Source organism: Parus major, chromosome 28 (genome assembly GCF_001522545.3).
Source record: "Parus major isolate Abel chromosome 28, Parus_major1.1, whole genome shotgun sequence".
NCBI classification, from domain to species: Eukaryota; Metazoa; Chordata; class Aves; order Passeriformes; family Paridae; genus Parus; species Parus major.
In genome coordinates this window covers 1,397,111-1,410,730 of record NC_031797.1, presented here as the reverse complement: position 1 = coordinate 1,410,730, position 13,620 = coordinate 1,397,111, and the positions used below count along the sequence as shown (strand labels likewise).

At 64.3% G+C, this 13,620-nt stretch overlaps 1 protein-coding gene across 2 annotated transcripts in view; it reads right to left on the bottom strand.

The window, feature by feature from the left end:
• LOC107215332 (nuclear receptor ROR-beta-like) overlaps window positions 1-6,551 on the bottom strand; it is a 16,186-nt gene extending 9,635 nt beyond the window's left edge. The window contains exon 1 of one of the 2 annotated variants that reach the window (XM_015651430.2): window positions 6,532-6,551. Coding sequence is in view for 1 of the 2 variants with exons in the window: in XM_015651429.3 (XP_015506915.1) it covers window positions 6,279-6,285 (7 nt within the window). In the remaining variant the exon portion in view is untranslated. Of the gene's footprint in view, window positions 1-6,278; window positions 6,373-6,531 lie in introns of those variants that run through there. The other variant, XM_015651429.3, reaches the window with a different exon arrangement.
• Between the last annotated feature and the right edge of the window lie 7,069 nt (window positions 6,552-13,620).

Sequence of the window (13,620 nt, the reverse complement as noted above, 5' to 3'; positions counted from 1 at the left end):
TCCCCCAGGGATGGCATTGGTCCCTCCCAGGGATGCTCAGTCCCCCAGGGATGGCATTGGTCCCTCCCAGGGATGCTCAATCCCCCAGGGATGGCATTGGTCCCTCCCAGGGATGCTCAGTCCCTCAGGGAAGCCATCGGTTCCCCCAGGGATGCTCAATGTCCCGGGGATGCCATTGGTACCCCCAGGGATGCCATCAGTGGGGCAGGTTTGCTTTCGGTCACTCTGGGGAAGGACTCACTCCAAATCCAGGTGTAAACAGAGGGATGGATCCCTCCTCCGTCCTTTGATTCACTGATTAACCCAATGCCCCACATGCACCAGGTGATTTTGGGGCTTAGCCCTCCTTCTCCAGGCTGCTGAGCTGGGCTTCTCCCAGGGTTGTGCGTTGTCCCCCGACTCGAGGGAGTCACATCCCCTCCCTGCCCCTCCCCACATCCTCTGCCTACTCCTCTGCCGTGGTTCTGGGCCTGGGAGAGCAGAGCTGATTTCCCTGCGGTGGGCAGGGCAGGGATGTCCAGAGCATCCTCACATCCCCCGCAGCTGCACCAACACCGCAGCCCCAGGACCACCCCTTTCACAGGGGACTGGACACACCAGGAGGGCCAAGTGTGGCCACCCCCAAATCACCACCCAGCTCCGATGACCGAGACACCCCCCGATTCCCTGGGTCTCGCTGCCATCCGGAGAGAGGAGGGGGCGCTCCTCTCTCCAACACCCGAGCCCTGTCCGGGATGGGAGCAAGGTGGTGGCACGGCGGGGGGCACAGGGAGGGGGTGCCACCCCCGGCAGGAAGCGGCGTCGGTTCATTATGCAACGCTAATTGCAGCCGCCGGCAGCGCGGGTGATGCATCGCGGGCACCGCGCCCTCACGCCCCGATACTCCGGTACCCGGAATTACCGGCACCGGCAAACAGCGGGGCTGAGCGCGGCCCGGTACCGCCGGCACCCACCCAGCACAGCCCAGCAATGCCACCTCAAAAGCCCCGGGGATCCCAAAGGCTTCGTGTAATGCCCATGGCCAGATCCGCCCCGCAGGGGAGCCCCCCGAGAGCCCCCCGAGAGCCGAGGGGGATGGGGACGATGCTGTCCTGGTGAAGGAGAAGCCCTGACCACCCGCCGTGTGCCCGCAGCATTTTGGGGCTCTAATTACCATCCTGCTAATTACCCGGCCGTGCCCGCCACTGGCACCTGACCCGCTCGTAAGACGCTCGCCCCAAATAACTGACGTGGAGATACGGCCGTAACCTGGCGATGCCAATTACAGCCCAGCACGGTTAATTGCTGCTCTGATTGTAAACCCGGCTGAATCACCGAGTCGGCTCCAGCAGTGTCCCCTCGTGCCGCAGCCACGGACCCCCGAGGCGGCCGGACCCCATCTCCCCATCTCCCCTGCGACCCCCAAAGGTCCTGGGGCAAATCCAGAAGGGTGAGAAGGAAAGTGGGTGTGGGTGGGGTGGCCACAGCAGCTCCCGCATCCCCCAAATCTCACTGTGATCAGGGAAAGCATCGCAGTAGACCCCAAACCCCGGATATTCCTCCACCCCAACCACCCCCCTACACTCCCCAGCCCTTCCTTGCCTCAGTTTCCCCACCGGAGAGTTTGGTATCTTCTTCCACCACAACCGTGCCACCATCGGCCACACTACGAACGGGGGGACATTTAGGAAGGGGTGAACCTCTTCCCCCTCTTGGGGAGGAAGCAGGGAAACTCCACCCTGGGGCCGACGGGGCTAAAATAGGGATCAGGATAAAAGAAACAACAAAAGGGTTAAAAAAAATAAGTAATAATGATCTCCAGCCGGCAATTAAAATGTCCCGGCAGTGGTATTTGCTCTCCTCCCACTGTAAACACTTCTTGCCTAACTCCCGGCCCGCTGCCACCGGCCGGCCCTTATGTAAGTGGCCCTGTGGCACGGTCCGGCCCCGGGGCCCGGGGCGATGGCCCCGGTGCGGCGGCTGCGCGTGGCCCCGCGCTCGGAGCCATCCTGTCCCACTGACACAATTCCTGCCCGTGGCCACGGGCGCTTGTGTAACCACCGCCGTTAACCCTTCCGAGCCCGCGGCCACTCCGGGCCCGGGCTGCTGCTCAGGGCGGCACCCCGACCTCCCGCCACCGGGAGTGGGGATTTTGGGGTGTTTTGGGGTGATACCTCCAGCTGGGGACACGCATTTGTCACCCTGAGCTGCAGCTCCAGGTGAGGGACGTAGGTGTGTCCCTGCAAAGCGCCCAGATCGCCCCCAGACCCAGCCATGTGTGTCCCCCCAGCCCAGCACCGCCCACCCCAGACCACGCTGGAGGCTCCGGTGGTTTCGGCAGAGCCAGAACCGCCCGCCCCGGAGCAGGAATCGGCCCTGGTGCCACGCCGGCACACCCTCCTCTCCATCGCCTCCGCCCCAAGGGCGGGCATCTCTTGCACCCCAAAACAAAACAAGGCAGGACCTGCAGGATGCAGCCGCGGGGGCCGGACTCCCCCTCTGTGGTGCAGAGAAGGTGGTGGCCCCATCCTTCTCCTCTCCCCATCCCTCCCCTCTGCCGTATGATCTCACTGCTTTGGGAGAATTACCCCAAAACCCTCAGCACCCCGTTGAACCTCGGGACGTGCTGTGATCCCATTGCTGCTGGAGGCTTTTTGGAGCTGCCCCCGCTCCCATCGGTGGGTGACCCTGGCTGCGGGGTGAGGACTCTTGGGAGGGCGTTTGGGGTGCCCTGGCAGATCCCTGCACTGTCCCCCGGCTGAGCCTGCCCAGCTGTCACCCCGCAGGGACAGAATATGGCCACCCCTTCCCCCGGGGGGCCACAGTGCCCTTGCTGGAGGCAGTGGGGCGAGCATCCCAGCTCTGAGTATTTCAGAGGTGGTTCCGTGCCTCTGGGGCCATCCCTGCCCCAAACACCCCCCGGCGCTTCCCCAGTGCCCTGGCTCATCACCCAGTGAAGCTGCTGGGAAAGCAGGACCGTGCCCCATCCCTGTGCCAGGCTCCATCGATGCCGCAGGACAGGCACCCCTGGTAATTGGCAGCGGCCCTGCATCCCCCCGGGATCCCCCAGCCCCAGCAGGGATGCTTCACCTCCACCACCTCCCCGCTTCCAGGGGGCCTCAGCATCGTCCTGGTGCACCCAGAGCAGGGAGAGGAGCACGAGTCCAGGCTGCACAGGGACCCACAGGGATCCACGGGGATCCACGGGGACACGCAGAGACCGACGATGCCACCCCATTTCCCACTCCTGCCCTAAACCCCAGCTGTGCTCCTGCATCCCCTGCAGCAACCTCCAGCCCCAGGAGTGACTGCACTCCCCCACAGCCACCACCCACAGTTGTGTTTTGCTGTTGGGGTAGGAATAAATACGGAAATAAAGGGAATTATCACCCCTTTACATCTGCTGTTGGCTTTGCTATTAAATATCCTCCAGTGCCGCAGCGCCTCGGGGTCTCCCGGCACTTCGGCCATCGCTGCCAAAAAATCCCATCCCCATCCATGCACCCGGGGAGCCCCAAACAATCCAGGCCCGTGCCGGGTGTTCAGAGCCCCGGCTCCAGACACGGGGGCAGCACCGAGGCCAAGCGGGCAGTAGGGAAAATTTAAATGACACAACCACGTCCCGTGCCGGGCTGGGATGCTGGAGGGGGAACTCCTTTCCTAATTGATTAGCAAAGATTTCCTGGAAACTTTGGGCCAGAACAGCGCTCGGCTGCTCTCACCCTGCCCTGGGGCAACCTCTGGCCACGTTCCCTTGCAGGCACGCGAACGGAGGTTTTGCATTCTCCCCATCCCCAGCAAAGCGCTGTTTTTCCCGGGAGCAGCGTGTGCCCCCAACAGGGGGAGCGTAGCCCCGGACGGGAAATGCGGCTCCCCCCGGCTCCCCCCGGCTCCTCCCGGGCCGCTCCGCTTCAGCAGCTCCGCTTCAGCAGCTCCCGTGCCACGCAGCTCCGTGCCAAGGCCGGCCCCGCCGGCGCAGGACGCAGCCCTTTGCACTTTGCCTGCTGCAGAAGGGTGGCAAAGGTGAGGCAGCGGGGAGGGGGACCTGCCAGCCCGGGGTGGGGACGAAGCGGGCTGTGGTGGGAGAACCCCTCCGGCACTGCTGCTAAACCGGGGGGAATTATCTCCCTGGGGCTAAAAAAAGGCAGGAGAGCAGCTCTGCTCACCACATCCGATAAACCGGACTGATTTAGACATTAGCAGCTCTTTAAATAGCCGCCGCGAGTTCAAAGTTAAACGTGACAGGGAGCAGGGACGGGGACGATGGGCTGGGGACAGGGACCACCGGCTCCCCATCCCTGCTCTTGGCTCTCCAGGTGCTGACTCTCCCTGGAGTTAGCAGAGTGGGGGATCCCAAATCCCGTCTGGACCCCTCAGGACCCCATAAATCCATCGGACAGCTTTATCCTCCGGGCTTGTTTTTTTGGGAAGTGACAGGGACGGCCGTGCCCTGGCTGCGGTACCCGGGGCAGGCGCGGCCGTCGTGCGGGAGGGCCGGTGGGTGCCGGCCGCCCTCGGCCGAGCCAGCGTGTGCACGCCGCCGAAACGGGCAGGGAAGCTCCTCCTCCGCCCTCTCTGATTTTTCCAATGACAGATCTAGGTCACTAGGACAAGTCGCAAAGGCTGCCGAGCCACCGCACGCTCCTCGCCACGCTGCTTGCAAAACAAGTGAGCAGGAGGGCTGGAAACCGTATAGGATTATACAAGGCAAAGCCTCATCCCCGGCCCCGGCGCAGCCGCGGCGCAGGGAAGGACAGGAGCGAGGAGCTGCTGTGGCCCCCGGGGAAATGGGGCAGAGCGGTGGCGGTTTTGGGAAGGAAAATGGAGATTGAATCAATTTGGCGTCGCCATGCGGCATTTGGGCTTCGAGAGAGATGAGGACGTGGGACTGCGGGAAAAACGCCCGGCCGGGGGGAATAGTGAGATACCAGGAGGGTTTGGCCCTAAATTAGGGTCAACACCAGCAATTCACGGGGGAAAGGAAAAATATTTTTTAAAAAGGAAAAGTTCACCCAGTTGCTAATTAAGCCGGTGCTGGCTGTGCAAGTGCTACGTAAGAGCCAGGCGTGTTCGCAATTAGGCAGGCGTTAATGCTTTCCTCCGTCCTAATAAAGGTGAAAATCCAGGATGTCGAGGGGCAGGAAGGAGATGTGGGGGGCTCACGTCGCCCTCGTCACCCACCCCGGCCCCACCGTTACACAAGAGTGCGGCGGGGGCAGAGCCGCAGCACCCGCGGCGCAGGGAGGAACCAGGATTTGGGGAGCTCGGGGATGAACGTCCTGGTACCCACACCCCAAAATGTGCCTAAAGACCTGCACCCCCAAAACACACCTATGGAGGGGCACGAAGGAGTCCTGGCAGGGCGAAGGGCTGGGGGAAGGCAGGGGATGATGGAAAAATGGTTTAAAGGAGGATGAAAATCCCAGCCCAGGGTGCAGCGGTGCTCCCAGCACGCTGGGAACAGAGCTGAGTCCGGCCACCGCTGCGTCACCATCACCAGGCCCCGCTGGATTGTCCCGCTGGAGCCTTCCTCCCTCCATCCTCCTCCTCCCCACCGCCTGCTTGGCAAAGCAGAGGGGTGCAAAGTAGGGATTGCCTTCGGTAACGCATAAAACCAGGCAGGTGCTGGCACAGCTCACCCTTGCCCTAGACACGGGGCACCCAAAATTGCACCTGATCCCTTGCCCGTCCCTACAGGAGCCTCCCAAACTGCCCCCCACGCCGTGGGGAGGGGGAAAAGGGGGAAAAAACTACAATAAATCCAGCCCTGGTGGGAGCAACATATTGAAGAGGAGATTAAGGGGTTTAGTGCGGGGAAAAGCTTAAGAGTGCGTCTAAGCCGGCGTCGGAAAGCAAAGCAAAATAAACAAGAATTTTGTTCCTAACGAAGGGGGAGCTGGAGGATCCAGAGCGGCCCCGGCGGGGCTGGTGCGGGTTCCCCCCTTGTTCCCCTCCGCGGGGCTGGTGCGGGCCCCCCTCGTCCCGTTCCAGCGACGCTGATGCGGATCCCCCCGTGTCCCCAGCGGGGCTGCTGCGGGGTCCTTCCCATCCCCTCCGCGGGGCTCACACGGCTCCCCTCGTCCCGCTCCGGCAAAGCCGATGCGGGTCCCCCCTTGTCACTGTCCGGGCTGACTCCGAGTCCCCCGTCCCTCAGCGGCGGGGCTGATGCGGATCCCCCGTATCCCCGTCCGGGCTGACGTCGGGTCCTCCCCGCTCCCCTCTGCCAGGCTGCTGCGGGTCTCCCCGATCCCCACCGGGACCAACTCGTGCCGCTGCCCCCCGCAGCCCCCCGGACCCACCTCGCATCGTGTCCGCCGCGGTCAGGGCGCCGGGGGGCGCATGGGGCGGCGCGGGGGTCCGGAGCGGCTCGGGGCGCGGCGGGGAGCGGCGGCACCGGGAGGCACCGGGCGGCACCGGGAAGCACCGGGCGGCACCGGGCGGCTCTGGCACCTGCCCCTCCGCCGCGCCGTGACCCACTTCTGCCCGAGCATGCGGCCGTTCACATGACGAGCCCGCCCCGCCCCCCCCAATCGGTTTCACTTCCAGCCCCACCTCCTGCCCTTCGTCCTCCTCCTCCTCCTGCTCCATCCCCATCCCCGCCGCTCCGCCGCCCGGTGATCGGCGCTGCCGGCGCCTCCCTGGGACCGGGGTCTGCGCGACCCCCGCCCGGCTGTGGCCGCGGGGCGCTCGGAGCCGCCCCCGGGGCTGCCCGCCCCCGGGAGGGCCGTGCCGGTGCCCGTCCTGCCCCGGCTCGCCCAGGCACGGGGCCGGCTGCGTGTCCCGCTGAATCACTGCTCCCTTGCTTCACTTCGCTCCCGTGCAGCCCCGCTGTCCCCGCCAGGGACCCCGCTCGGCGCGGGGACCCCAAAAAACCCCCGGCAGGACAGGACGGGGCGGGGGGCCTCTGCCGAAAGGGCAGCACCCGGTACTGGGGGATGTGGGGAGAGCGGGGACCCCCGTGCGGCGTCCCAGTGTGCCCGTGCCAGGGTGCAGATGCTGAGGTCTGGGGGCACATCCCATCTGGAGACCTGCGGGTGGGGAATGGTGTCATGGAATATTGGGAAGCTCTGAAGGTGGCAGGGAGGCATTCCCACCCCGTCCTTCATGCTGGCATACACACTGCTGGTTTTGGGGCTCAGGGTTGTACCCCAGTTAAAGGGACACTCGGAGACTCTGCCCACAATGTGCAAAGGGATGGTGGCTCTGGACCACGCAACGCAGCCTTGCCGTGCACAGCTCAAGATGTCGGCACGGGGCAAAGTCCCCTGGCTGGGGTTTGTGGTGCACAGGGTCACCAGAGTCCTCCCTGGTGCCACATCACAGGGGTGGAGGCGTTGGTTGGTCCTGGTAATGCTGGGCCAGGGCTCAGGTGCCAGGGTCAGTGCTCAGCAGTGCCCAGAGATGTCTGGGGACAGCAGCACTGGCCTGGAGACCTGATGTGTGTGGAGAAGGCATCAGCCATAGGCATGAGCACAACTCCCACTGCAGACACGGATCTGGCACCCAGCATGGGCGTGGAGCTGGCATCACCACAGGCATGAGTGTGGCGTCTGCCGCGAGCGTGGCATCCAGTCGTGGTCACAAGCGTGGCACAGCCACATCAACCACGGATGAGGGGACAACATCCACCAGAGTCAGGTGCAGCCACCATCATCATCACTACACGTGGCATCACTGCCTCCTCCCTGGATGGCCTCCTGCCCTCACAGCTGGGCCCTGGGGGGCTGCCTCAGCCCCCCAACAATCAAATCAAACCATTTAATCGCAGCTGAAGGGGGCAATTTCTACCTGCACCCATCCCAAACGCTGAGCTGAGGGTGCAGAGATGACGATGGGCCGCTGGCAGAGGGGTTCCCCTGCTGTTTCTGGAGCTGTCCCCCTGCTCCGGCACAGGCAGGTGGCGGTGGCAGAGGGACGCTGGGGCTGAGCCGTGGTGGCATTTTGTGTGCTCCCACCCATGTGCAGAGAAGGGCGGCGGGGAGGGGGCCGGGGCTGGGGGCGGGAGGAGCGGGGGTGGAGGGGCCGAGCAGCCCAGCGCGCTCCAGCGCTGCTGTCTGACACGATTTTGCTGATGGCGATTGGGAGCGGGTTCGCTGCTCTCGCCGGTCGGATTCGCTCCTTCCTCCCGGCTTTCCTGCCTCCTCCGCATGGATGGGCACGCAGACGGGACGCGGGGCGACATCTCGCCTCGCTCTTCGCAGGCTCTGCTTCCAGCGCGGCTCCTGCGAGCGCAGCCCCGGATGGAGCCAGAGATCCCAGCCCGGTGCGCATCCCGAGCGGCCCCGGTCGGGGGCAGCCCCCGCGCCGGCGGCAGCGCTGCCGTCCCCCGGGGTCACGGCAGCTGCCCGAAGCAGGTCACCCTCATTAGCCCCATTTCAGATGGGGAAACTGAGACCGGGAGCAGCGGAGTGACTCTTTGTGGCACGCAGGGTCCGGCCCCGGCGAACTCGCCCCTCCCAAAAGGCGATCGCCGATTGCTGCTGTTGGGACAATCGTGGCTGAATCGCGCCAGAGCGAGAGCGAAAATACTCCCGAGTGCTCAGCGCAACCCAAAAGTATGAGGTTACATAAGCGGCGCCACACCTGCCGTGAGCAACGCGGGACCCACGCACCATCCACGCACCCGCTCCCGCCGCCGGCCCCTTAACCCTTGGCGTGCGGAGCCCGCTCCGGCCCCGGCAGCTTCGGGAACAGCCCGGGGGACAGGCCCAGGCGAGAAGGAGATGCTGCAGGGTTACCTGAGCGTGTGCTGGGTGCTGCAGCTCTGGGACTCAGCCCCACGGTTTTGGAGCCACAGGAGTGGTGGTGGAGAGGCTCTACCAGAGCAGGACCCCTTTTTCTCATGAGCGGGGTCTCACCTGACTGTGTTTAAATTGGGGTCCTGGTCCCACCAGAGCGAGGTGGAGCCAGTTTGGTGGTGCTGAGCCCCTGGAGAAACATTTGTTCCTAAGAGAGAGGCCTCGAGCAGGGCTGTTTCTGCTGTGGCAGCAGTGGAGATCACAGAACGTCCCCTAAAAATCCTCTGCCCATCCCCACGCTGTGACAGGAGCCTCTGCAGCTCTGTTCACAGCTGGCTGGTGCAGAGACCCTCACCCCGGTGTCTGCTGGTGCTCCTGGTGATGGGAAGCAGTGGGGCTGGAGGGCCAGAGCTGCCTCTGTTTCCTGGGTGCTGCCAGCCTCGGGCTCGGTGCCAGGAGCTGCACCCGCCGGGACAATGCTGGGGGACAGGTCCAGCCCAGCACAGGTGGCACCAGTGGCAGAGGAAGGAAATGGCCACCAGGAAGGGATAAGGAACCAAAACTTGACACTTGCCACCATCCAGCCCTTCTCCTCCTGGCCCAGCCTCGCTGCCGAACCTTTGCGATCGGGGCCAGGGCAGGCGGCGGGGCACTGCCAACCTGTGGCAGCACTGAAGTGGCCACGGCTGGCACGGCTCTGCCGCCAGAAGCAGCCCAGGCGGCCCCTGGCTGGCCCGGAGGTGAGCAGGAATTCCGGATGACACCATCGTGCTTTAATGGCTGTTTGCTCTCCCTCGTGCCCCACCCAGCGAGAGGGGAACCTTCTGCCAGCATCGCCCGTCCCACACCCAAAGCCCCCCAGCCCAGCTCGGGGACCACTGCCAGGGCTGTGCCAGCAGCCCCGAGCTCGCCCAGCCCCGGGCTGGCACAGCCGGACCCCGCGGTGCCTCTGCCATGGGCTCCCTGCCAGGAGCACTGCCCGGCGCCTGCCGTGACTCAGTTTCCCATGTGGAATGGCTGACCTGCCCGGCAGGGAGTGGGTCACGGGGTGAACCCACTGACAGGGGCCACAGCCTTGGTGTCCCCATATCTGACGCTCAGGTGCTGCTATGGGGACGTGCCCCCTGGCAGCCCCCAGCCTCAGGACTGGCCAGGAGTCCTGTCCCTCAGTCCCAGGGCTGGATGGGGGTCCTGTGCCCCCATCCCAGGGCTGGATGGGGATCCTGTGCCCCTGTCCCAGGGCTGGATGGGGGTCCTGTGCCCCCGTCCCAGGGCTGGATGGGGATCCTGTGCCCCCGTCCCAGGGCTGGATGGGGATCCTGTGCCCCCATCCCAGGGCTGGATGAGGGTCCATCCATGTCCCCCCATACGGGGTTGGGGGCGGGGGCAGCAGTGAGGGCTGGGGGGGCTGCAGGGGACTTGCAGCACTTGCAACCACTGAGCCTTATTGTGTCCCCCGGCTGTGGGGGTGATACAAGGGGACACCCCCTGCTCAGGGGCTGGGTCCCACTGCTTTGTCCTCTCCACGGTGTCAGTGTCACCCTTCCTCCCATCCCTGCTGCTGAAGCGCCTCAGAGGTGCAGGATGAGCCACCTGAGCTGTGCCAAACCAAACGGGGCAGTGCCCTCAGACCATGGGGAGGAGATGTGGCTTTGCCAGCTGTGCCAGTCCTGGCAGCCAGTGGGATCGGGCATGGTGCTGGGCACGAGGCCCTGCTGCAATGCTGTGAGTCACTGCACCTCGGTGCTGCTTATGCAAACGCTGGCACCCAGGGCTGTGGTGTGGGGCTGTGGGGCCATGGGTAATGGGGCCATGGAAAATGGCTGTGGGGCTGTGGGGCCATGGGGTTGTGATGTGGGGCTGTGGGGCTATGGTGTGGGGCTGTGCTGTGGGGCTGTGGTGTTCAGGGGCCATGGTATGGGGTTATGGGGCCATGGGGCCTTGGGTGCAGGGTGGGGGTCATTTGGGCACACTGCGAGTGCAAAGCAGAGCATGGAGAAGAGAGAAACTGAGGCAGCAGCGGGGTGCTGAGTCCTGCACCCCTGAGTCCTGCGGCCCGTACCGGGCTGTCCCTGTCACTGCCCGAGACCGGGGGCTGGGGGCAGCAGGGCCGGGTGTAACCGGAGCCCCCGGGCTGGCCTGACCCGCTCGCAGCTCACGCAACGCCTGCCGGTGCTTATGCAACAGCTGCTGCCATGTGGCTCTAAGGGACACCCAACGCCGCGGCAATTACCCGGCCCCTAATCAGCAGCGACGCAGGATAACGAGGCTAATTGGAGCCGTGGCCAGCAGAGCTGCCGCGGGAGGAACATTCAGTCTCCCCCTGCACCCCGAGGGGTGTCCCAAGCAATTAGTGACTGCTGAGCCTTCCTTAGGGGCTGGGGGGGGCAGAAACCATGGCCGGGCTGGACCCCACTGTGCCCCTGGCAGCGGCTGTGGGTGTCCACTGGGGTGGAGCTCGGCATCTCCATCCCTTCCTACATCCCCATCCCTTCCTACATCCCCACCCCTGTTTGCACCCCTGTCTGTGCCTGCATCCCCATCCCTGCCTGCATCCCCATCACTGTCTGCATCCCTGTCTCTTCCTGACCATCTGCACCTTCATCCCTTCCTGCATCCCCATCCCTTCCTGCATCCCCATCCCCGTCTCCATCCCTGTCTCCATCCCCATCCTGTGCTCCCATGGTGCAGTGATGCTCCAAGTAGGTCAGTGGGCCGCGGTGTTGGGTGACTGTGGGTGGCTGCAGCACCCACCCTGGGGGGCTTTGCTCCCTTTATCCCCGCTTGCCCTGGGCCTTGGCCTTTACCGCCCTGCCCACCCCACTGGGCTCTGTGGTCCCCGGGGAGGGGCAAAGGCAGCGTCTCCCTGGCCCAGACTGCAGAGCCCCGACTGACCTCATTGCACAAATGATGCCCAAATTGGCGCTTGAAGGACAATCCTGGCCCTCCCACCGCCCCCTCCCTCCCTGGTGCCGCGGGGGCTGAGCCCGGCAGCGTGGGGTGCAGGGGGCTCCCCGGGCAGCTCCCCCCGGCACTCGCCCCCGGCTGGGGCGGCGCAGCCTCCGCTCGGCACCGTCCCGGGCGCCGCGCGGCGCTGCCGAATCTCCAGCGTAATAATTAGGAGATAAACAGGAAAGAGGAAAGGGGCAGATTTCATATTCCGCCCCGATCCCCCCGGGACAGATAAAAGCGGAGTGGGGGGACTCAAGAGGGCTTTTTTCCCACTTGTTTCTGCTGAATCAAACATTTTTCCTCCTGCTTAGAAGATTTCCTGACTCCCCCTGTTCCCCCCGCTCCCGCCTTAATGAGGTTTTGCTGTAAAAGTCTCCGAGCCTCAACCATGGCCTTGAGTTAATCTCCAGGCACCTTCAAAGCTGGGTTGTTCCTGCCCCCCCCCAGCCCCTCCTTCACCTCCATCTTTTTGAACTTCCAGCCACAAAATTGCTGAGTTTCATGTGGTGCTGCTTCTCCCGCGCCTGGCGGCGAGCGTGGGGGTCCCGGGGCAGATGGGGGCACTTGGCAGCAGCACAGTCCCTAGGGCTGGGGCAGGGATGTGAGATGGTCCCTCCAGGTGGAAATGCCACCTGCCTTTGAGGGGATCCTCCAATCTGGGGTGAAAAGGGATTATTTAGAGATTTTATTTTGCCCCCAAATTGGAATATTGTGGAAATACTGCAAAAAGATAGCCCATGGCTCAGGGCCACCACAATGGTGGCCGTGCCTTTACCACCAATAGTGAGGCTGTGGGGGCTGGTGACACTGGAGTGTCACCCTGGGGGGAGGCAGAGGATGTGCAGGATGTGCAGGCAGGTGCTCACTGGGTGCCAGGAGCATCCCCCCCTCCAGGGCTCAGCTGGGATGACTGTGGGACCCCAGGCTGGGGCTGGTGGCAGGAAAATGGTGCTGGTCCAGGTCCTGTCCTGGCTGCCCTCTCAGGGCTCTGCAGCTGCTCCGTGGGGAAGGGGCTTGGAAGCTGCACAGCCCCTCAGCACCATCCCTGCTGCCAGGACAGACCCTGGTGCTCAGAACACCCATTCATCCCTGCTGGGGGGCTCTGGGCACCCACCCTCCCCATCACCTGTGTGGGTGCCCAGCCCTGACCACAGCAGGTCCAAAACCCTGGGAATGGGAGAAGCAGGAGCAGAGCTGACAGCACCTGAGCTGCTCGAGTGTGTGGTGCTGCCCTGCCCCAGCCGTGCTGCAGCCACCGCCGGGCTCCCTCCTCCTGCCCCCGGTGCCCCGGGCTGCCCGTGGTGCCCGTACCTGGGCGTCCCGTTCCAGAGCTGATCTGCAGGCTTTAGTGCAAGTTAATCCCAGCAATCCCTTAATTCCAGGGACCGAAATAGGAAAGATCAGTAGGTCAGTGGGAAAAGCTCTTGGCCAAAGTTAACATGTTAATGCAGAGAGGAGGCGAGGTAAAGAGCAGGGAAGAGGAAAGTGCCCAGCGATCCGTGCCCGGGCTCTGGTCACTCTGCATCCCACTGTTTTGGGGATGCCAAGCACTGGTGACCCAGGAAGGTTTGGCAGCTCCCGGTCTGGCGCAATTTCGGGAAGGAAGGAAGGAAGGAAGGTTTTTCCCCTCTCACCAAACACCTCAAGCCCAGCCCTCGCATCCCCGAGGCCATCCCGGTGTGGTAAATCCCGGTCTCCAGAGGCGAAAGGTTGCGCATTAGTGCCTGTGCTGCTGAGCAGCCCTAATTAGGGCTTGGCAGGCGCCCGCCTTGGCCCCGTAAGCACCTTTTTGGCTGCTGCTCTGGAAAAAGCCATGCCCGAGGGCTTAGCTTTTAATACAGCCAAAGCCCAGGTGAGCCACCCACCGCTGCTGGCACCAACGGGCCGGTCCCAGCCCCGGCTGAGGGGCTCAGCTCTGGTTATGGGGCTCAGCTCTGGTTATGGGGCTCAG